This window comes from Loxodonta africana, chromosome 2 (genome assembly GCF_030014295.1).
Source record: "Loxodonta africana isolate mLoxAfr1 chromosome 2, mLoxAfr1.hap2, whole genome shotgun sequence".
In the NCBI taxonomy this organism is placed as follows: domain Eukaryota; kingdom Metazoa; phylum Chordata; class Mammalia; order Proboscidea; family Elephantidae; genus Loxodonta; species Loxodonta africana.
In genome coordinates, this window is record NC_087343.1 from 210,461,200 (window position 1) to 210,486,031 (window position 24,832).

Sequence of the window (24,832 nt, forward strand, 5' to 3'; positions counted from 1 at the left end):
AATAGAAAGTGAGCAACAAAAGAACCCATCAGACACCAGAAGAAAACAAATAATAAAAATTAGAGCTGAACTAAATGAATCAGAGAACAGAAAAACAATTGAAAGAATTAACAAAGCCAAAAGCTGGTTCTTTGAAAAAATTAACAAAATTGATAAACCATTGGCTAGACTGATTAAAGATATACAGGAAAGGAAACAAATAACCCGAATAAGAAACGAGAAGGACCACATCACAACAGAACCAAATGAAATTAAAAGAATCATTTCAGATTACTAAGTAAAATTGTACTCTAACAATTTTGAAAACCTAGAAGAAATGGATAAATTCTTGGAACAATACCACCTACCTAAACTAACACATTCAGAAGTAGAACAACTAAATAGACCCATAACAGAAAAAGAGATTGAAACAGTAATCAAAAAACTTCCAACAAAAAAAAGTCCTGGCCCAGACGGCTTCACTGCAGAGTTCTACCAAACCTTCAGAGAAGACTTAACACCATTACTACTGAAGGTATTTCAAAGCATAGAAAAAGACGGAATACTACCCAACTCAATCTATGAAGCTACCATCTCCCTGATACCAAAACCAGGTAAAGACATTACAAAAAAAGAAAATTTTAGACCTATATCCCTCATGAACATAGATGCAAAAATCCTCAACAAAATTCTAGCCAATAGAATCCAACAACACATCAAAAAAATAATTCACCATGATCAAGTGGGATTTATACCAGGTATGCAAGGCTGGTTTAATATCAGAAAAACCATTAATGTAATCCATCACATAAATAAAACAAAAGATAAAAACCACATGATCTTATCAATAGATGCAGAAAAGGCATTTGACAAAGTTCAACACCCATTTATGATAAAAACTCTTACCAAAATAGGAATTGAAGGAAAATTCCTCAACATAATAAAGGGCATCTATACAAAGCCAACAGCCAATATCACTCTAAATGGAGAGAACCTGAAAGCATTTCCCTTGAGAACGGGAACCAGACGAGGATGCCCTTTATCACCACTCTTATTCAACATCGTACTTGAAGTCCTAGCCAGGGCAATTAGGCTAGACAAAGAAATAAAGCGTATCCAGATTGGTAAGGAGGAAGTAAAGCTATCACTATTTGCAGATGACATGATCATATACATGGAAAACCCTAAGGAATCCTCCAGAAAACTACTGAAACTAATACAAGAGTTTGGAAGAGTCTCAGGTTATAAAATAAACATACAAAAATCACTTGGATTCCTCTACATCAACAAAAAGAACACCGAAGAGGAAATAACCAAATCAATACCATTCACAGTAGCCCCCAAGAAGAGAAAATACTTAGGAATAAATCTTACCAAGGATGTAAAAGACCTGTACAAAGAAAACTATAGAACTCTGCTACAAGAAATTCAAAAGGACATACTTAAGTGGAAAAATATACCCTGCTCATGGATAGGAAGACTTAACATAGTAAAAATGTCTATTCTATCAAAAGCCATCTATACATATAACGCACTTCCAATCCAAATACCAATGTCATACTTTAAGGGAATAGAGAAACAAATCACTAATTTCATATGGAAGGGAAAGAACCCCCGGATAAGCAAAACATTACTGAAAAAGAAGAAGAAAGTGGGAGGCCTCACTCTACCTGATTTCAGAACCTATTATACAGCTACAGTAGTCAAAACAGCCTGGTACTGGTACAACAACAGGCACATAGACCAATGGAACAGAATTGAGAACTCAGATATAAATCCATCCACGTATGAGCAGCTGATATTTGACAAAGGACCAGTGTCAGTCAATTGGGGAAATTGATAGTCTTTTAAACAAATGGTGCTGGCATACCTGGATATCCATTTGCAAAAGAATGAAACAGGACCCATACCTCACACCATGCACAAAAACTAACTCCAAGTGGATCAAAGACCTAAACATAAAGACTAAAACGATGAAGATCATGGAAGAAAAAATAGGGACAACCCTAGGAGCCCTAATACAGGGCATAAACAGAATACAAAACATTACCAAAAATGATAAAGAGAAACCCGATAACTGGGAGCTCCTAAAAATCAAACACCTGTGCTCATCTAAAGACTTCACCAAAAGAGTAAAAAGACCACCTACAGATTGGGAAAGAATATTCAGCTATGACATCTCAGACCAGCATCTGATCTCTAAAATCTACATGATTCTGTCAAAACTCAACCACAAAAAGACAAACAACCCAATCAAGAAGTGGGCAAAGGATATGAACACACATTTCACTAAAGAAGATATTCAGGCAGCCAACAGATACATGAGAAAATGCTCCCGATCATTAGCCATTAGAGAAATGCAAATTAAAACTACGATGAGATTCCATCTCACTCCAACAAGGCTGGCATTAATCCAAAAAACACAAAATAATAAATGTTGGAGAGGCTGCAGAGAGATTGGAACTCTTATACACTGCTGGTGGGAATGTAAAATGGTACAACCACTTTGGAAATCTATCTGGCGTTATCTTAAACAGTTAGAAATAGAACTACCATACAACCCAGAAATCCCACTCCTCGGAATATACCCTAGAGATACAAGAGCCTTCACACAAACAGATATATGCACACCCATGTTTATTGCAGCTCTGTTTACAATAGCAAAAAGCTGGAAGCAACCAAGATGTCCGTCAACGGATGAATGGGTAAATAAATTGTGGTATATTCACAGAATGGAATACTACGCATCGATAAAGAACAGTGACGAATCTCTGAAACATTTCATAACATGGAGAAATCTGGAAGGCATTATGCTGAGCGAAATGAGTCAGTTGCAAAAGGACAAATATTGTGTAAGACCACTATTATAAAAAAAAAAAAATTGTATAAGATCTTGAGAAATAGAAAAAACGGAGAAGAACACATACTTTTGTGGTTACAAAGGGGGGAGGGAGGGAGGGAGGGAGGGAGGGAGAGGGCTTTTTATTGATCAATCTGTAGATAAGAACTGCTTTGGGTGAAGGGAAAGACAACACTCAATACAAGGAAGGTCAGCCTAATTGGACTGGACTAAAAGCAAAGAGGTTTCCGGGATAAAATGAAAGCTTCAAAGGTCAGCGGAGCAGGGGCTGGGGTCTGGGGAACTTGGTTTGAGGGGACTTCTAAGTCAATGGGCAAAATAATTCTATTATGAAAACATTCGGCATCCCACTTTGAATTGTGGCGCCTGGGGTCCTAAATGCCAACAAGTGGCCATCTAAGATACATCAATTGGTCTCAACCCACCTGGAGCAAAGGCAAAGGAAAAACACCAAGGTCACACGACAACTAAGAACCCAAGAGATAGAAAGGGCCACATGATCCAGAGACCTACATTAACCTGAGACCAGAAGAACTAATTGGTGCCCAGCCACAATCGATGTCTGCCCTGTCAGGGAGCACAACAGACAACTCCTGAAGGAGCAGGAGACCAATGGGATACAGACCCCAAATTCTCATGAACAGACCATACCTAATGGTATGATTGCGACTACAGGAATCCCAGAGACAATGCTCCCCAGAACTTCTGATGGCACAGGACAGGAACCATCCCTGAAGACAATCATCAGGCACGAAAAGGACTGGTCAGTGGGGGGGGGAGAGAGATGCTGATGAAGAGTGAGCTAATTAAATCAGGTGGACACTTGAGAGTGTGTTGGCAACTCTTGACTGGAGGGGGGATGGGAAGATAGAGAGAGAGGGAAGATGGCAAAATTGGCACGAAACGAGAGACTGTAAGGGCTGACTCAATAGGGGGAGAGCAAGTGGGAGAAGGGAGTAAGATGTATGTAAACCTACATGTGACAGACTGATTGGAATTGTAAATGTTCACTTGAAGCTTAATAAAAATTAATTATAAAAAAAAAAGAATAATTATTCAAAAAAAATGGTGGCAGCATGACTGTTTAGTCTTTGGGAAAAAAAACTCCACGGTTAAATGTAAAAAAAAAAAAAAAACCATTAGAGAATTTAACAAAAATAGAGATGACTTTTCTAAGCCTAACTACCTAGTCTAGTAAGATAAGGTCTGAAAACAAGTCACCAGATTTGCAATTAGGAGGCCTCTGGTAACCTCACACAGGGCGATCAGAGTCACCACAATGGTACAATGGAAGCTAGAATCCTGTGGGCTTGCTGAGCAACTAGAGACAACAGAGTCTAATCTACTCCTGTAAAAATGTGGGCAGTGAAACTAGTTACTCCAGCCAAAATCCCAGGAGCCATCCTCTCTTCGCCCAACCACATACACACACACACACACACACACACACACACACACACACTCTCTCCTTCAGCAAATTCTGCTGCTTAACCTCAAAAACATCCACTCTCTTCCACTGTCTCCTCTGCCACCACCCTAGTCCACATGGTCATGTCTAGATGAACCCCACAATACCCACTTACTAGGTCTCTCCCCACCTGTCCCTCACAACATGCCAGGCACTGGGTGGGGCTGGCAACAGGCTTGCATCAAGGGAAGTAGGCCAAGGGCGAGACTCCCTTAATCCAGGCACAGGTGACTTGATCCCTGAGAGTGTAAGGCCATTCCATTCACTTGGTGTAATTTATTTATACAATGACAAAGGAAGGTGTAGCGTAATGCTATTCAGCTATATGCATCCCCTCCCTAACAGAATCAGCTTTGCTCTTCCCCAAAGCATGCTGGGGATGAATTTGGGATGGACTTGGGCTAAGGTACAAGGCCGGGAGGGGCACGACTGGGCCAGCAGCCAAGGCCAAAGAATGCCTCAGCAACAAGAAGGAAAACATCTGGGCCTAGACGTGAAGTCCCGGGGAACACTGACTGCCCAAGGACATGGGAGAAAACAATGAACCTTGGTCCCAACTAGAATGGTATACAAGCTTGAGTCCCTTGCTAGGTGGTTGTGGAAAATGCTCCAGCCAGCTACCACTGGAGAGCAGCTGCTCACCCATGTCAGTAAGTTTCCCTGAACGTATGAATTTGGAAAGGGCTACGTGTCAGTTCTTCGGATTATCTGCCAGGACACACAGTGAAGGTCTTTCCTTGCTGGGGCTGTCCCCCGACAAAGGGAATAAAGCTTGAGCTTTTACGCCTTCTGCTTTCATCACTTGCTTTTGGTTATGAGAATTTTTACCCGTGTTATTTTGCAATAGCTCTATTAGATAAGAGAAAACTACCACTCAAATGAAAACTAAGAAGTTCAAACAGGGTGTCATCACGGTTCATCATCTCAGTAAAAAGTAAGCAGTCTAGTCCTGGGGAGGTGGGGGAGGGAGCCGCAGGACCTGGTTGTGTCCACAGAGCATCACTGAGTGTGAACTTCTTTCTGCCCATCCTCTCTAGGACACAGGGCGTCTGGCTCTATTCAGACTGCAAGACAATTCAAGGAGAGGCTGCCCCTGGAAGAGGGCTGGGCTAAGAGCTGATTACTACTTAACGTTACCTTGGTTGCTGTCTATGCCAAGGCACTCTGAATTTTTTATTCACTACCTTTTTTAGAAAAAGAGGGAGAGTGATCTTATTAATTTAAGACCTGTTTGTTGGCCAAAAAAAAAAAACCCAAAATCTAGGACAATAAATAAGTAAACAAATGAAATGAACAAAATAATTACAGATTGTGTTAAGTGCTACATAGCAAGGAAGGAGGACAATAGGACAGAGATGTGCCCTGCGTTGGAGGAGTTGGTGGGGAAGGGGGAGTGGTGGTCAGGAAGGCCTCTCCAGGAGAAGGCCATCAAGCAGACATGAGAAACAGCAGTAGCCAGCTAACTTCAACAGCCTGGACAAATTATCTGTGAAACGTTGGTGCTCTGAAATATTTATACCACGGACAAGAGAAATTAATACTCACCCACTCCTCCAAACGGTAGAGAATTGACTGTGAAATGCATAATAACATCATTGCCTGTGACACCGCCACTGGATGTTTCATCGATCATTCGTTTGATCAACTAGGTAACAAAACAAAGTTTTCCAGGTCAGAACCACAGCTGATGGTGGGCCCAGGTGCAGCTTCTCGAAGGAGGGGGTCTGTGGTCTACCTTTGTGCTTCCACAGGAGGCTCAAGTCTGGGGGTACTATGTCCATTCCAGCATCAACAAACTGACCTGACCGAACAGATAAATGGTCTAAACTGTGTTTCAATTTAGCAATATATCCAACACCTCAGAAGCAAAAAAAAAAAAATTTTTTTTTTTCCAGAAGCACGTCTAATACATCAGTGAGGCACTGAATTACCACCTATACGTTTACAAACTCAAAACAGTACATGGCTTTTTATAAGGGGCTACATTTCAATTCTTATAAATGGTTAATGTTTTCTGTATCTTATAGTACATGATTAATAGATATTTTTCAGATGACACAACTGCTAGAAAGTGTCCCGCTCCCCAACCTCCCCCCACCTCAAGATGCACCCTAGCCAATAATACTTTACACCATATTATCTATGGTAAGTTTACACGTCAGACCACTGTTTTGTTAACAGCCCATTCTTTGTGGACCCCCATGCAGTGAGTCTCACTTCAAATACCTGTAGTACATGTGTTGCCACGGCACTCAGGTTCCAGAAGCTGTCACACGACTGCTGTATGAATCCATCAGAGGCTCTCCAGAAAACACCTGTTTATGAACTTCTCAGACCTTGACTGCTCCCATTCCCTCCTTCCAGTTTTCCCTTTCTTTCAGATGGAGGGCTCCTGAACCTACTTCCCCACTCTGAGGCCAGCCAGTAGTAGCAATACAGAAGAATAAGCCATAAAGCAGTCCTCCAAGTTGCTCAACCTGCTGGGGTTCCACCACACTAACAAAAAAGTGACTTAATTTGAGAAACTGAAGTCCAAGATATCACAACTGTTTACATGACAGCGCCAGAGAACTCTGTCACACACAGCCAAATCTGAGTATCTGCCAACGCCATTCAGGTAACAGAGGAGTGCTCTATAGTGGAATGCCCCTGTGACTAAGTATCAGAAAAGCACCTAACGCTGGTATACTTGTCGTTCTTAGGTGCCGTCCAGTCAGTTCCGACTCACAGTGACCCCACATACCACAGAACGAAACACTACCTGGTCCTGTGGCATCCTTACAATCCTTCTTATGCTTTAGCCCATTGTTGCAGGCACTGTGTGAATCCATCTCGTTGGGGGTCTTCTTTTTCGCTGACCCTCTACTTTGCCAAGCATGATGTCCTTCTCCAGGGACTGATCCCTCCCGATAATATGTCCAAAGTATGTAAGGCGCAGTCTTGCCACCCTTGCTTCCAAGGAGCATTCTGGTTGTACTTCTTCCACCACAGATTTGTTCCTTCTTTTGGGAGTCCACGGTATATTCAATATTCTTCGCCAACACAATTCAAACACATCAATTATTTTTCCATCTTCCTTAGTCACTGTCCAGCTCTCACACGCATATGATGCGAATGAAAATACCATGGATTAAGTCAGGAGCACCTTACTCTTCAAGGTGACATCTTTGCTTTTCAACACTTTAAAGAGGTCCTTTGCAGCAGATTTGCCCAATGCAATGCATTGTTGGATTTGACTGCTGCTCCCATGGCTGTTGATTGTGGATCCAAGTAAAATGAAATCCTTGACAACTTCAATCTTTTCTCCGTTTATCATGATGTGGCTTATTGGTCCAGTTGTGAGGATTTCTGTTTTATGTTGAGGTGTAATCCATACTGAAGGCTGTGGTCTTTGATCTTCATTAGTAAGTGCTTCAAGTCCTCTTCACTATCAGCAAGCAAGGTGGGCATGTCATCTGTATATCACAGCTTGTTAATGAGTCTTCCTCCAATCCTGATGCCCCGTTCTTCAGTTTCTCGGATTATTTGCTCAGCATACAGATTGAATTGGTATGGTGAAAGAATACAACCCTGATGCACACCTTTTCTCACTTTAAACCACTCAGTATCCCCTTGTTCTTTCCAAACAACTGCCTCTTGATTTGTGTACAGTTTTCTCATGAGCACAATGAAGTCTTCTGGAATTCCCATTCTTCACAACGTCATCTATAATTTGCTATAATTCACACAGTCAAATACCTTGGCACAGTCAATAAAACACAGGTAAACATCCTTCTGGTATTCTCTGCTTTCATCCAGGATCCATCTGACATCAGCAATGATATCCCTGGTTCCATGTCCTCTTCTAAATCCAGCTTGAATTTCTGGCAGTTCCCTGTGAATATACTGCTGCACCCGCTTTTAAATGATCTTCAGCAAAATTTTACTTCCATGTGATATTAATGATATTGTTCAATAATTTCTGCATTCAGTTGGATCACCTTTCTTGGGAATAGGCATAAATATGGATCTCTTTCAGTCGGGTGGCCAGGTAGCTGTCTTCCAAATTTCTTGGCAGAGATGAGTGAGCACTTCCAGAGCTGCATCTATTTTTTGAAACATCTCAATTGATATTCTGTGAATTCCTGGAGCCTTGTTTTTTGCCAATGCCTTCAGTGCAGACTGGACTTCTTCCTTCAGTACCATCGGTTCCTGATCATATGCTATTTCTTGAAATGGTTAAACATCGACTAATTCTTTTTGGTATAATGACTCTATTTATTTCTTCCATCTTCTTTTGATGCTTCCTGCCTCATTTAATATTTTCCGAATAGAATCTTTCGCTACTGAAACTCATGGCTTGAATTTTTTCTTCAGTTCAGCTTGAGAAACGTTGAGCATGTTCTTCCCTTTTGATTTTCTATCTCCAGCTCTTTGCACATGTCATTATAATGCTTTGTCTTCTCGAGCCACCCTTTGAAATCTTCTGTTTAGTTCTCTTACTTCATCATTTCTTCCTTTTGCTTTAGCTGCTTGACGTTCGAGAGCAAGTTTCAGAGTCTCCTCTGACATCCATCTTGGTCTTCTCTTTCTTTCCTGTCTTTTCAGTCACCGCTTGCTTTCTTCATGTATAACGTCCTTGATGTTATTCCACAACTCATCTGGTCTTGGGTCATTAGGCTTCAATGTGTCAAGAACCATCTATTCTTGAGATGGTCTCTAAATTCAGGTGGGATATATTCAAGGTTGTATTTTGGCTCTCGTGGACTTGTTCTAATTTTCTTCAGTTTCAACTTGAACTTGCATATGAGCAATTGATTGCCTATTCCACAGTCGGCCCCTGGTCTTGCTCTGATGATACTAAGCTTTTCCATCATCTCTTTCCAAAGATGTAGTTAATTTGATTCCTATGTATTCCATCTAGCAAGGTCCACATGTATAGTCACTGTTTATGTTGGTGAAAAAAGGTATTTGCAATGAAGTCACTGATCTTGCAAAAGTCAGTCATGTGATCTCCAGCATCATTTCTATCACTAAGGCCATATTTTCCACTGGTACACTTAGCTCTTTCAATTATACTTTGTGAACTCTAACACTATACAAGAAAAATATTATTTGCTTTAGAGCAAAAAAAGAAAATTATTTATGATAGTGGCTTATGACAGTGACTGTTCTCTGTGATGTTTACCTTATTGTTATAAGAAAATATATAAAAAGCCAGGGGCTTTTCGTGGTCATTTATGAATTTTATGGCTTCATCTGCATCCTTCACAGGCACTATTGGAAGAATTGGTCCAAAAATTTCTTCTTGCATCACCTTGGCTTCAGGACTGACGTCAGTAAGTATTGTTGGGGCTGAAAAGGAAAGAAACAACACGAAGCTAAAAATGCTGAAGAAGAAGGCACAAATGCAAAACTCCCATCTGACGCTTGTTTCATCAGGCCACCTATCCATTCCTTTTACACTGCCACCCAAATCGTATCTCTTAGGAAAAAAAAAAGTCCTAAGTATGTGCATTAATCTGCTCAAATATTAAATGTCTCCAAGCATGTGGATTAGGGGATCCTTGTGCAAGATGGGACAGATGTATACTGGAATAGGTGGCCTATGCATATTTAAAAGGAGATTACATCTTTTTGTGAGTAGGTTTCTCTGGAAATCAAAGCAACACCATTTCTTCTTCTTTTTTTATTGTACTTTATTTGAAGGTTTACAGAACAAACTAGTTTCTCATTGAAGTTAGTACACAATGTTTTATGAAATTGGTTAACAACCCCCATGACATGTCAACACTCTCCCTTCTCAACCTTGAGTTCCCTATTACCAGCTTTCCTGTTCCCTCCAGTATTCTCTTCCTTGCCCCTGGGCTCATGTGTCCCTTTAGTCTCGTTTTGTTTTATGGGCCTGGCCAATCTTCTGCTGAAGGGTGAACCTCAGGACTGACTTCATTACTGAGCTGAAAGGGTGTCTGGGGCCCATACTCTCAGGGTTTCCCCAGCATCTGTCAGGCCAGCAAGTCTGGTCTTTCTTTTTGAGTTGGAATTTTGTTCTACATTTTCCTCCAGCTCTTTCCAGGACCCTCTATTCTGATCCTTGTCAGTGCAGTCAGTGGTGGTCGCAGGGCACCATCTAGTTGTGCTTGGACTCAGTCTGGTGGAGGCTGTGGTGGATATGGTCCATTAGTCCTCCGGACTAATCTTTCCCTTGTATCTTTAGTTTTCTTCATTCTTCCTTGCTCCCAAAGGGGTGAGACCAGTGGAGTATCCTAGACGGCTGCTTAGAGGCTTTTAAGACCCCAGACAATACTCACCAGAGTGTAGAACATTTTCTTTATAAACTATGTTATGCAAATTGAGCTAGTTGCTTCCCGAGACCATGGTCCCCACAGCCCTCAGTCCAGCAATTCAGTCCCTCAGGGAGTTTGGACGTGTCTATGTAGCTTCCATGACCTTGCCTTGTACAAGTTGTGCTGGCTTCCCCAGTATTGTGTACTGTCTTACCCTTCACCAAAGTTACCGCTTATCTATTGTCTATTTGGTGTTTTTCCATCCCTAGCCCTCCCCTCCCTCGTAACCATCACAGATTGTTTCTTTTTGTGTGTAAACCTTTTCATGAGTTTTTATAGTAGTGGTCTCAGACAATATTTATCCTTTTGTGATTGACTTATTTCATTCAGCATAATGTCCTCCAGATTCGTCTATGTTATAAGATGCTTCACAGATTGATCATTGTTCTTTATCATTGCATAATACTCCACTGTGTATGTACCACAGTTGGTTTATCCATTCGTCTGTTGATGGGCATCTAGGTTGTTTCCATCTTTTTGCTATTGTCAACAACGCTGCAATGAACATGGGTGTGCGTATGTCTATTCGTGTGATGACTCATTTCTCTACAATAGACTCCCAGAGGGGGACTGCTGGATTATATGGTATTTCTATTTCTAGCTTTCTAAAGAAGTGCCATATCATTCTCCAAAATGGTTGTATCATTCTGCATTCCCATCAGCACTGCACAACAGTTCCAATCCCCCCACAGCCTCTCTAACATTTGTTATTTTCTGTTATTTTGATTCTTGCCAGTAATGCTGGGGTGAGATGGTATCTCATTGTGGTTTTGACATGTATTTCTCTAATAGCTAGTGATCTCGAGCATTTCCTCATGTGTCTGTTAGCAGCTTAAATGTCTTCTTTGGTGAAGTGTCTGTTCATTTCCTTTGCCCATTTTCCAAATGGATTATTTGTCTTTTTGTTGCAGAGGTGTTAGATTTACTTGTAGACTTTAGAGATTAGATCTTTGTTTGATCTGTAATAGCCAAAAACTTCTTCCCAGTCTGTCGGTTCTTTTTTTGCTCTTTTGGTGAAGTCTTTTGATGGGCTTAAGTGTTTAATTTTTAGAAGATTCTAGTTATCTAGCTTATCTCCTGGAGTTTGTGTGTTGTTGGCTGTGGTTTCTATATTGTTAATGCTATGTATTAGGGTCTCTAGTGTTGATCCTATTTTTTTCTTCAATGAACTTCACAGTTTTTGGCTTTATATTGAGGTCTCTGATCCATTCTGAATTAGTTTTTGTATACGGTGTGAGGTATGGGCCCTGTTTCATTTTGTTGCAGATGGACATTGAGTTCTGCCAGTATAATTTGTTAAAAAGACTGTCTTTTCCCCATTTGATGGACTTCAGGCCCTTGTCAAAGATCAGGTGACCATAGCTGGATGAATTTACATCTAGGTTCTCAATTCTGTTCCACTGGTCAATGTATCTGTTGTTGTTATCAGTACCAAGCTGTTTTGACTGCTGTAGTTGTATAGTAAGCTCTGAAGTCAGGTAGTGCAAGTCCTCCTACTTTATTCTTCTTCTTCAATAGTGCTTTACTCATCCGGGGCTTCTTCCCTTTCCATATAAAGTTAATGATGAAGTTTTTCCATCTCTTTAAAGAATGTTCTTGGTATTTGGATTGGGATTGCACTGTATTTGCAAATTGCTTTGGGTGGAATTATCATTTTCACAATGTTGAATCTACCAATCTATGAGCATGGCATGTTTTTCCATTCATGTAGATCTCCTTTAGTTTCTTGTAGTAGTGTTTTGACACCATTTCTTCTTCTTTTTTTTTTTTTAACTTTTATTAAGCTTCAAGTGAACGTATACAAATCAAGTCAGACTGTCACATATAAGTTTATATACACCTTACTCCATACTCCCACTTGCTCTCCCCCTAATGAGTCAGCCCTTCCAGTCTCTCCTTTCGTGACAATTTTGCCAGCTTCCAACTCTCTCTATCCTCCCATCCCCCCTCTAGACAGGAGATGCCAACACAGTCTCAAGTGTCCACCTGATACAAATAGCTCACTCTTCATCAGCATCTCTCTCCAGCCCATCTTTCAGTCCCTTCCATGTCTGATGAGTTGTCTTCGGGAATGGTTCCTGTCCTGGGTCAACAGAAGGTTTGGGGACCATGACCACCAGGATTCCTCTAGTCTCAGTCATACCATTAAGTCTGGTCTTTTTGTGAGAATTTGGGGTCTGCATCCCACTGATCTCCTGCTCCCTCAGGGGTTCTCTGTTGTGCTCCCTGTCAGGGCAGTCATCAGTTGTGGCCGGGCACCAACTAGTTCTTCTGGTCTCAGGATGATGTAAGTCTCTAGTTCATGTGGCCCTTTCTGTCTCTTGGGCTCATAGTTATCGTGTGACCTTGATGTTCTTCATTCTCCTTTGATCCAGGTGGGTTGAGACTAATTGATGCATCTTAGATGGCTGCTTGTTAGTATTTAAGACCCCAGATGCCACACTTCAAAGTGGGATGCAGAATGTTTTCATAATACAATTATTTTGCCAATTGACTTAGAAGTGCCCTTAAACCATGGTCCCCAAACCCCCATCCTTGCTCCGCTGACCTTTGAAGCATTCAGTTTATCCCAGAAACTTCTTTGCTTTTGGTCCAGTCCAGTTGAGCTGACATCCATGTATTGAGTATTGTCCTTCCCTTCACCTAAAGCAGTTCTTATCAACTAACTAATCAGTAAAAACCTCTCTCCCACCCTCCCTCCCTCCCCCCCTCGTAACCACAAAAGTATGTGTTCTTCTCAGTTTATACTATTTCTCAAGATCTTATAATAGTGGTCTTATACAATATTTGTCCTTTTGCCTCTGACTAATTTCGCTCAGCATAATGCCTTCCAGGTTCCTCCATGTTATGAAACGTTTCACAGATTCATCACTGTTCTTTATCGATGTGTAGTATTCCATTGTGTGAATATACCACAATTTATTTATCCATTCATCCGTTGATGGACACCTTGGTGGCTTCCAGCTTTTTGCTATTGTAAACAGAGCTGCAATAAACATGGGTGTGCATATATCTGCTCGTGTGAAGGCTCTTATTTCTCTAGGGTATATTCCGAGGAGTGGGATTTCTGGGTTGTATGGTAGTTCTATTCCTAACTTTTTAAGAAAACGTCAGATAGATTTCCAAAGTGGTTGTACCATTTGACGTTCCCACCAGCAGTGTATGAGAGTTCCAATCTCTCTGCAGCCTCTCCAACATTTATTATTTTGTGTTTTTTGGATTAATGCCAGGCTTGTTGGAGTGAGATGGAATGTCATCGTAGTCTTAATTTGCATTTCTCTAATGGCTAATGATCGTGAGCATTTTCTCATGTATCTGTTAGCCGCCTGAATATCTTCTTTAGTGAAGTGCGTGTTCATATCCTTTGCCCACTTCTTGATTGGGTTGTTTGTCTTTTTGTGGTTGAGTTTTAACAGAATCATGTAGATTTTAGAGATCAGGCGCTGGTCGGAGATGTCATAGCTGAAAATTCTTTCCCAGTCTGTAGGTGGTCTTTTTACTCTTTTGGTGAAGTCTTTAGATGAGCATAGTTGTTTGATTTTTAGGAGCTCCCAGTTATCGGGTTTCTCTTCGTCATTTTTGGTAATGTTTTGTATTCTGTTTATGCCTTGTATTAGGGCTCCTAACGTTGTCCCTATTTTTTCTTCCATGATCTTTATCGTTTTAGTCTTTATGTTTAGGTCTTTGATCTACTTGGAGTTAGTTTTTGTGCATGGTGTGAGGTATGGGTCCTGTTTCATTTTTTTGCAAATGGATATCCAGTTATGCCAGCACAATTTGTTAAAAAGACTATCTTTTCGCCAATTAACTGACACTGGGCCTTTGTCAAATATCAGCTGCTCATATGTGGATGGATTTATATCTGGGTTCTCAATTCTGTTCCATTGGTCTATGTGCCTGTTGTTGTACCAGTACCAGGCTGTTTTGACTACTGTGGCTGTATAATAGGTTCTGAAATCAGGTAGAGTGAGGCCTCCCACTTCCTTCTTCTTTTTCAGTAATGCTTTACTTATCCGAGGCTTCTTTCCCTTCCATATGAAGTTGGTGATTTGTTTCTCCATCACATTAAAAAATGACATTGGAATTTGGATCGGAAGTGCATTGTATGTATAGATGACACCATTTCTTCTTAATACAAGCACTCTTCATGCAAACTGTCTCACTGACCTTTATTATAACTCTGTTAGACTGTGAGGACATTTTACAGATTAAGAAAATATACTTAAATGGTCAAAATTCCCTAACCCTTAGCTCCGTGTTCTGTCTACTGTGAGGAAGGTGTATTAGGAAAGAGGGGAAGGTGGATGCTGAAGAAGGTTTGCAGAGTTTCCAGCATTCATACAAACATAAGTCACCAACTTACCAGTTGCTGTGAATTTGACCCCGATTCATGATAACCTCATGTGTCAGACTGGAACTGTGCTCCACAGGGTTTTCAAGGCTGATTTTTTGTAAGTACAGGTAGTCCCGGACTTACAATCCATTCAAATTACGATGAACCACACATAACGACCTTTTGTTTTTGGTATATCTTATTGTTAATAATATGTACTACATACAATATTGCAGTGTGCAATTTGCTGATGTTAGCATTCTCAAATGTTCAGTCACAGATGTTTATATGTAATGTTTTCAAATGCCAAAGGCAAGCAAAGATCAGATTTATAAAAACACTGATAATAAAAGGACAATAATAATGAAAACTAAAAAAAAAGAAGTATCTGAGTTAAGTCAGAATCAACTTACAAGGGAGTTGTCGAATGGAACCCCATCCTAAGTTGGGGGCTACCTATAGACTGCCAGGCCTCTATTCTGAGGCTGTACTGGCTGGGCTGAAATCACCAACCTTTTGGTTAGCAGTTGAAGGCATTAATCATTTGCACCACCCAGGGACTCCCATGTCACCAATGAGCAGTACTCAAAAAGACCTTGCAAACAAACTGGATCATCAACTAAAAGAGAAGATACCTGACGATAACATGCGTGTTCTTTTCCTTTATCCCTACCGTCCTACTAGCTCATCTTGGCATGACCTTTCCAGCAACACTCCAGAAGTATAAACTGCTATCCCAAATCCACTCTCCACTTCTTCCTTGGGATCAGAGCATCAATTTCGTTTGGGTGCCCACCCTACCTTGCACAGTCATGTGCTGAGGTAAGGCGACCCTAACTCCAGGTCAAGGGAAAGTCCTAAGCTAATCATTAGTGTAAGTTATCCATGATCACACTTTCCTCTTGCCATTGAGTAGCCTAGAAGCTTGGGCAAATTATCTAATAGGTAAGATAAGCATGGTGCTTACCTTGCTCACCAGATGATCTACAATGAAATTTCTCACTACAGATTAGAAAGTAAGCCAAGTAAGGCCATGCTTACCTTGCTTACTGGGTCATCTGCCTCTATCAGGGACTATAAATTTGAAAAGAGGCTTTGATTCTGTAGGAAGATGCTGTGGGGTTGGGAGAGAGACAGATGCCAGCCATACTTAGAAGCAGAAACTTTGATGTGGTGAAAAATGTGAAATTGTTCACTACAGATGATCTGGTAAGCAAGGTAAGCACCATGCTTACCTTGCCTACTGGATAATCCCCCCCCTGCATGTGGCCCAGTTCTGGCCAATATGATCAAAGGGGAAGAAAGCTGAAAAAGGTCTCCCAGCTCTTAAATAGAAAAACAAGAGAAAGAGCTCCTTCCCTCCATTGGACTTAGTGCAGATATGTCTGTGCTGCCTGAGATCCAGACAGCCGACAGTAGAGGAAAAAGTCACATCCTAAGAATGGGGGACAGAAGATGGAAGAATCAGGGACAAAGTCACATGCTGAGGATGGGGGATAGAAAGATGGAAGAATCAGGAACAAAGTCACACACTAAGGATGAGGGACAGAAAAATGGAAGAATCAGCGATAAAGTCACATGCTGAGGATGGGGGACAGAAGGATAGATGAATCAGAGGCAAAGTCACATGCTGAGGATGGGGGACAGAAAGATGGAAGAATTAGGTGCTCTGATGATTAGCCAGCCCTGGAGGACCTCAGGACTGCTCATATTCTTCCATATTGTTTAAATCCTTTGTTTATATGTAACTTGCAGAGTCCGATTTTATAAGGAAAGCAATTTGGGGCAGCTTCTTTGCCAACTAAATGTGCCTATAATTATCCTGTCATCTTGTATGTTATTTTAGAAAAATGTGTTTAAAATTCAAAGCTATACATATTCATGGCAAAAAATAAAAACTACAAAGAAGATAAATTATAAGGTCAAGTACAACAGATCAAAACACTATTTCTGAAATAGTACTGCCATCGACTAGTTGCTGAATTATGGCTAATTTAGTTCCTTCTCTGGATTGTCTGCCCATCCATAAACTGGGAACAATTACATAGAGTTCTGTTCTGCTTCTCAGGGTGGTTAAGAAAGAAAAAAAATTGGGTAATATATGTATAAATACTGAAAAGCTAGTACGACACAGGTGGCATTATTAAACATGTATACATATATACATTCTTAAATAGTTTATAGTAAAAGCAGTATGCCAGAAAGCAGTATTTAATAATTTAATAATTAAACTATTAAATATTTAAACTATTATTAAAATATTTAACTATTAGTTCAAGTAATTTAAACTACTATATAATTACTGATGAAAATCAAAGACTACAGCCTTCAGCACGGATTACACCTCAATATAAAGAAAACAAAAATTCTCACAACTTGGCCAATAAGCAACATCATGATAAATGGAGAAAATACTGAAGTTGTTGTCAAGGATTTCATTTTACTTGGATCCACAACCAACGCCACAGAAGCAACAGTGAAGAAATCAAATGACGCACTGCACTGGGTAAATGTGCTGCAGAAGACCTCTTTAAAGTGTTAAAAAGCAAAGACTAAGGTTCCCCTGACCCAAACCATAGTATTGTCAATTATCTCATATGCATGCGAAAGCTGGACAATTAATAAGGAAAACTGAAGAACTGATGCCTTTTAATTATGGTGTTGGCAAAGAATACTGAATATACTAGGGACTGCCAGAAGAGCGAACATATCTGTCTTGGAAGAAGTTTGGCCAGAAGGCTCCTGAGAAACAAGGATGGCGAGACTTTGCCTCACATACTTTAGACACGTTATCAGGAGGGACCAGTCCCTGGAAAAGGACATCATGCTTGGTAGAGAGTCAGCAAAAGAGAGAAAGACCCTCAATGAGATGGAGTGACACAGTGGCTGCAACAATAAGCTCAAGCATAACATCAATTGTGAGGATGGAGCAGGACCAGGCAGTGTTTCATTCTATGGTACACAGGGTTGGAACAAGTCAGAATCGACCTGACAGCAGCTAATGACAAGAACATTAAATAATTATTAAACTCTTCAATACCGCTTTCTGGCATACTGAAATGTTGTATGTTTAAAAGTCTAGTGTCAGTAAATAGTGTCAGTAAAAACCGCAACTGTCATCTTCCCATAGGAAGAGGTGAATTTCCATTACCTATGTAGCGTGTGGCCTCATCAGTCTCCCCACCATAAGCTATCTTTTGTCCTTCGAGCAAATTTTTTATTCTCTTAAAGTGACGAAGATTGATGATCCTTTCATAATCAGGAGACTCCTTCACATTTTCACCATAAAATTCCTATTTAAAATAATACAATATTTGATTGGCATAAAATACCCATGTTTCAATTTCTTTAGTAAGTTACAAAATCCACCCATGCCCAAAAATCTACCTGGTTTTATATTCTCACAGAATCCAACACTCCACACCACCCTCCTCAAGTAATTTAACAGTAGTACAACAGTAGTAAGTTTAAGCTTTTTGGCAGGTCAAGGACAAGAAATAAAAGCAAACACACAGAGATCTTTCATTTCCCATACAGTTTCAGGGGGTTCATACAGATCTCTTAGAGTCAATCCCTGGGCCCTCCTGGGGGTGACTGTGGGAACAGGTGCAGGGGAAGGAGTTGCTCTTTATCAGGGGTCGCCCATTCATTTATGTACTAGCCATGGCTGCTCTCCCACTGCAGTACAACTGAGTAGTTGCAGCAGAGATCTATGGCATCCAGAGCCTAAGATATTTACTATCCAGCCCTTTACAGACATTTGGAAATTCTGCTCTATTTTGCTGACTTATATGATCATAGATGTTAGTGAAACCACTCAAACTGAAATACAGGTTTGATAAAATTAACCGAAGTAATAGAATCCCAATAGTCATACAATCAATAATTATAATGTAAAATAAACACAAAACTACTAAACTGCTGCTCTTCCTTCTAACTACTGCAATGGGGCTTTAGGGCATCCTTTCAAAGGCTTATGAGAGCTCTCAATTTACTCTTGACTTAAAATGAAAATTGTTCACCTACGAATAGTGATTTTGAAGTCTGGGTGGTAAGAATTCCCTGGGCTCTTGTTAAAATGCATATTCCTGGGCCCCACCTCCAGAGCTACCAACAGTAATCTTCAATGCTGGTTGGACCTTAGACTTACCTGGGAACCCCAGACCAATTAAATCAATTTTTGGAGGGTAAAGGCTAGAAACTTAATTTTAAATGGTTCCCCACTGATTCTAATGTATAGCCAGGCTAAGAACCACTGTGCTCAAGTATAAAATACCTCAAAGGAAGGCAAAACCCATTGCCGTCAAGTCAATTTTGACTCATGGTGACCCTAGAGGACAGAGTAGAACTGCCCCATAAGGTTTTCAAGGACTGCCTGGTGGACATGAACTGCCAACTTTCTGGTTAGCAGCCAAACTCTTAACCATTACGCCACTAGGGTTTCCAAAAGAAGACAAAGAAGCCCTTGTTCCTTTAAAACTGAGTTCATCACCGTCCTCAACTAACCACTTCTCCAAATACTCTCAATCTCACACATTTATCTTTAATGTCCCTTCCATCCCACATTCCCTAAGTCTGCCCAATCCTCCCTTCTTGTTCTCCTGGTCTGGATTCATCTCCAGTCCCATCACTAACACCCAATTTCCACATCAAGACCTCCAGCATCACCCCCAGTGTTACCCTGGCTGAGCCCATTGTGAACTATCTCCCTAAACTTCCTGGCATACAGCTTTCATTCCCTGATAATATACCTTACTCTTAGGTATTCTCGATCCTTTCAGTGCTCAATTAGCATCTTCTGTGTGAACGATGACTGTTCTAATCATTTGTTCTGCCCAGCGTGCTTAGTGACACCCTTCCACCACTGCCCTCAGTCACACTGGTTCATCCCATTTCTTTTCACCAATTCAAATCCTACATTTCTTTCCAGGCTGAGTTCCTCAATCCCTCACTGGAAATCTTTACTGTAAACACTCTGAAAGATTCATAAACATGTAAAGGGTACACTATAAGCAGGTATTTAATTAACTCATTCCTCCAAACTACTGGTCATCCTAGACCCTCTACATACATAAATCTTGATAACCTTAATCAGCAATAGCCAATATGTCAATTATACTTCAACAATTACACTCACGACACTCTTTCAAAACCATAAACATATAATTATTTAACTTTTTTTAAGTAGGTGCCACAACTAATCAGCTGTTTCACCAACAAATCAACTAGACAGTTTAAGTGGTTTTAATACCCCCTTAACTTTCCTCCCAGCAGACATTTTATAAAAGATGCACAGAGTACTTTTAATTAACTGATAAATAATAATTCAGTCACAAATGCTATTGGATTTTCCTGAAAGGAGGGGAAAAGGGGATGCTGCCTGCTAAGAGTTAATTTGACTCCATATCTTAATGAAATAAATGGATTCAGATGTGCTGAACACAGACCTTCACAGTTTCTTTAATCTTCTGCACAATCTGATTCTGGAGAGATGGTTCACAGAGAATGTAGTCTGGAGCAATGCAGGTTTGACCACAGTTCATGTACTTCCCCCAGGTTATGCGTCTGGGAGGAGGTAGAAACAGATTAGCTATATAATTCAGTATAATACTCAATCGTTATATACTTTTGTGTTGTTTTACAACTAGAACATATTCATAAGTTTAATTGGTAATCTTTATAAAAAAACAAACATTTTAAAAACTGTGTAAATGAGTTTGTTCAAACCAACTTAGAATGCATTTTCTGAATGAAGTAGAATGTTCTAAGTGTCAGGAAAATTCCCAAACCAGCTCATAGGAAATAGTCCATTATAAGGAGTACAGCCACTGCTGCAGGAAAAGAGGAGAAACAGCCTCCCAACATCTCCTTTCTCCTCCTACTGCAGCCGTAAGGACATCCTGGGTGACGGAAGTCTGGTACAGACTCTGCTTCTACTGGTTGTGGCATCAGGCCCTGCTGACTAGAGGTTCAGCTATAAAGCAGGACAACAGCCAGCTGGCAAGACCACCTTCCTCTGTGTGGAGCCCTTCCTCAGTTTGGAAGGCCGTTTCTAGGTATGGACAGAAGTCTACAGCCTGAACGTTCACTAACTGAGGGTCTCATATTCTGGCAATCGGACTTCTACTCAGGAAGCCAACCTGGAACCTGGACCTAACTACCTGACTCCTCCTCGTTCCCCATCTCTGAAGCGGACAGGCAGGTGCACTACACTGAGGACAGGGTCACTTCTTTATTTTGGCACTTCCTGGTAGTTAAACCTGATTAAGCAGATAAAACCTGAAACCTTATTTTTTAGTTCCCAGATGCAAAGTGCTACTCAAAGGAAAAGATGAGAAATATTGGTTTTGTCAACAAAGGAACTCAGTTAACAGATCCATATAATACCCTTTCAGCTGGTAATTTAAAGATTTTATGAGGCATACATGAGATTTTGGATTATTCTACTTCTTGGATCATTTTCCAGGAGAACAGTAAAATATCTTGCCTGATCCATCCATAAATCTCGAGGACAAAAAAAACTTTTTCATAATTCCCGAGGTCAACCACATGACGTCAAAACCCACGGCTCGTCTTTTCTAACACTGGCATTAAGAGGCAGTCCGTGAAAGAGTTACGTTATCCTTGAGGACATCAACCACCAAAGCCTAAAGATGTATCTCGGAGTCACAAAGCACAGCGTTCAAGTGCGAAGAAGATACACCAACCTGTTTCCCACTGTGCTAGGAAAACCTCAGATAACCAGAGAGTAACTCTCACCTGCAGGCAATGTCTAAGTCACAATCTTTATCAACGTAACATGGACTTTTCCCTCCCAGTTCAAGAGTCACAGGGGTCAGATGCTTGGCAGCAGCCTCCATGACAATTTTTCCAACTGCAGCACTTCCTGTATACAGAATATGGTCAAATCGCTGCTTCAGAAGCTCTGTGGTTTCCTTAACACCACCATTAATAACAACATACAGGTCCTTAAAAAAAAAAAGAGAAACATAAACACTTAAATTGTCAAATTAATTCTATTATCTAACATGAGCAATTTCTTTGTTAACATAAACACATAACATTCAATAAAGCCAGAAGAAAGTCAAGACTGGTCCTTGTGAGGAATGGCAGAGGGACCAGCCAAGGATAAGTAGAGAACACACAATCTGAGGGAGTCTAGGAAGCGTCAACTGACAGTGGAACTGATCCAAACAGTCCATTGTTTTCTACATAAGCTCAGCCACGAAGGCACAAAAAAAAGAGCAAACAAGTTGGATTCGGCCAGGGAAATGGATGAAACAGAGGGTATTTTGGAACAGAAGCTGAGGATTTTGGTGAGAAAGTAGCTACTGTTATGAACCACAGGACAGGTCCCAGCCGAAATATCTCAATCTGAATGTTATCTCTCTACACAGTATAGGGCAGGACTTAGCCTATGGTAAAAACAGTTGCTGACGAGCGGACTCTGACTCATGGCAGCCCCTATGTCAGAGAAGAACTGTGCTCCATAGGGTTTCTGGCTGATTTTTTGGAAGTGGATTGCTAGAGCTTTCTTCCAAGGCGCCTCTGGGTGGACCTGAACCGCCAACCTTTCAGTCACCAGCCGAGTGTGACTTAACTGTTTGCACCACCCATGGCAGGAAACAAATAAATGTCTGCCAAATAAACAAATGGTATACAAGGCAGACAGATCTGGAGCGACTCTGGCTCTGCCACTTAGTAGCTTATATGATCTTCGGCAAGTTATTGAACATCTCTGAGCCTCAGTTTCCTCATCTGTTACTGAGAAATTCATGTAGCTTCCATGGACTGACCCCTTAGATGCTCTGTGTTATTATTAGCAGCTATTATAAATGAGAACACCTTGAAAAATAATACCACAGAAAGTAACGCCAGAGAACACATGCCAAGGAAGGAAAACAGAAGGTATTCAAAAGCTTCTGAGGTGTGAGTATGAAGTAAACACTGGCTTACGGACGTGTGCCCACTTTACCTCCTGCTCTTTGAAGAGTTAATTAGTTCTCATTCACTTCACAGTTCAACTGCCCAACAAATGTTTCAAGTTTTAACTTTTACATGACTTATCTACAGAATATATGTGATTGATCCCCCAACAAGCTAAGTGAGGCAGGAGGGGGCGTCATTAGCCCTGTCTCCACAGAGCCAGATACTGAAGAATTTACTTCCAGTGAGGGGCAGAACAGGGCTTTAAACCTCCATCTTCTGGTTCCAAATCCTAGGAATTCATGACATCTTACTGCCTTCCATTTCATCCCTCTGAAGTGGATAACTACAGCTATTAGAACAAAATTGTTCTGTGGGCTGCCATGACAGTGATAAGACAACAGAAAACAATATTATTCCAAGAGCCAGAGATGGCCTCAAGGCTACCATTACAAATTACTATGTACAGCTGTAGGTATGATATTTTAAAGTTGCCTTTTGATGAAAGCTAAGTGAGGACCTCTCGCTGCAGCAATTTCTTTAGAACTCAGCAGTCCGAGCTGCATGGCTACATCATAAGCTTGCTCCCTAGGTAAGTGCAAGAACCTATGAGTCAGACACAGAGTTAAACTTTAACTCCGGTTGAGGATCATTTTCTTTTGTAGTTTTCAGGCCACAAACATACCCTTTTTAAAAGCAGGCATGCTCTTATACAGCTGTAACCCGTTAGGCAAAAAGAAACTGTCAGCAACAAAAATATGGCAGTACACAGCACAGTACCAATCCCTCAATAATTCACTGAATGAACACACCTAAAGCCTTATTTTAGAGCAAGCAAAATGCGAAATAGCAGAAAAGGATTTGGAAATAAAAGGAGGGGTCCCAATGAAGCCACGAGCCTAAAACTATTGTATAACCAACCACAATGGCTAGGTCATTTCACAGTTTATTTTGGAACTTGAACTTCTTTTATTCAGCCAGTTGTTTGAACCCACAAACGGAGCTCCTGCTACAATGACAGGAAAACCAAATGTGTGTTTCCTAAATTAAACAGATATGCTGAAGATTGTTGAAAACATTCTTACCTGGTCTAAGTACTGAGGGAGGAGCTTAGCCATGATCTTGGCTGTATTTTCACTTACTTCAGAAGGCTTGATAATCACAGCATTTCCTGAACAAAGCAAAAAGCAGAACAATATCATCTAATACTTGAGTAACTTCAGTAGCTACCACAACAGTGTTCACAAGTAGAGTACAGGCTAGGCCCTCAAACTACTTCTGTAGCTCTTCATTCTGTTCTTCCTCATAAGGGGCAGAAGAGTCTGTCTCACCTTCTCTTCCTTTCCGCGCTCTATCTCGAACTCCTTAGTTCTCCTTAGCTTTCAGATCGTTAGCAACTGGCTCAATGAGCCTTCCCTACTCCTTTACCCTTCTATCACTTTTTTTCCCACTCCCACTCTTGGATTTCCCTCTCTGCTCTTAAATTGTCAGACAAGCAGGCCTTGACAACAGAAAGTTGTTGATCTAGACCCGCAGAAGTGATAAACTAATCTCTTGGTATTGCCATGCACTCAAGGTAGCATTACTCCCATAATAGCCCTTATCTGAATGAAGAAGCTAGTCAGAGCCAGCAACTGAATCTACATTTAAAAAATAATGGATGCCTGATTCCAAACTCTTGAGCCTACTGACTCAGATGCCTTTACACCCTCACATGTGCACTCTCTGGGTGCTTCAAAAGATCAAAACAAACAAACAAACCCGTTGCCATCGATTGATTCTGACTCATAGCAACCCTATAGGACAGAGTAGAACTGCCCCAAGGGTTTCCAAGGAGTGTCTGGTAGATTCGAACTGCCATCTTTTTGGTTAGCAACCATAGCTCTTAACCACTGTGCTATGAGGGTTTCCCTGTTTCAAAAGATAGTCATCATGAAAAT

At 40.8% G+C, this 24,832-nt stretch overlaps 1 protein-coding gene across 3 annotated transcripts in view; it reads right to left on the minus strand.

The window, feature by feature from the left end:
• The window catches only part of ALDH3A2 (aldehyde dehydrogenase 3 family member A2), a 47,536-nt gene that overhangs the window by 20,369 nt on the left and 2,335 nt on the right, over window positions 1–24,832 (minus strand). For all 3 annotated transcript variants that reach the window (XM_003420694.4, XM_010600244.3, XM_010600245.3), the window contains exons 3-8: window positions 23,978–24,063; window positions 21,726–21,934; window positions 20,414–20,531; window positions 18,118–18,259; window positions 9,475–9,641; window positions 5,853–5,952 (exon numbers count right to left, since the gene is read on the minus strand). In XM_003420694.4, the coding sequence (XP_003420742.1) occupies window positions 5,853–5,952; window positions 9,475–9,641; window positions 18,118–18,259; window positions 20,414–20,531; window positions 21,726–21,934; window positions 23,978–24,063 (822 nt within the window). The remainder of the gene's footprint in view (window positions 1–5,852; window positions 5,953–9,474; window positions 9,642–18,117; window positions 18,260–20,413; window positions 20,532–21,725; window positions 21,935–23,977; window positions 24,064–24,832) is intronic.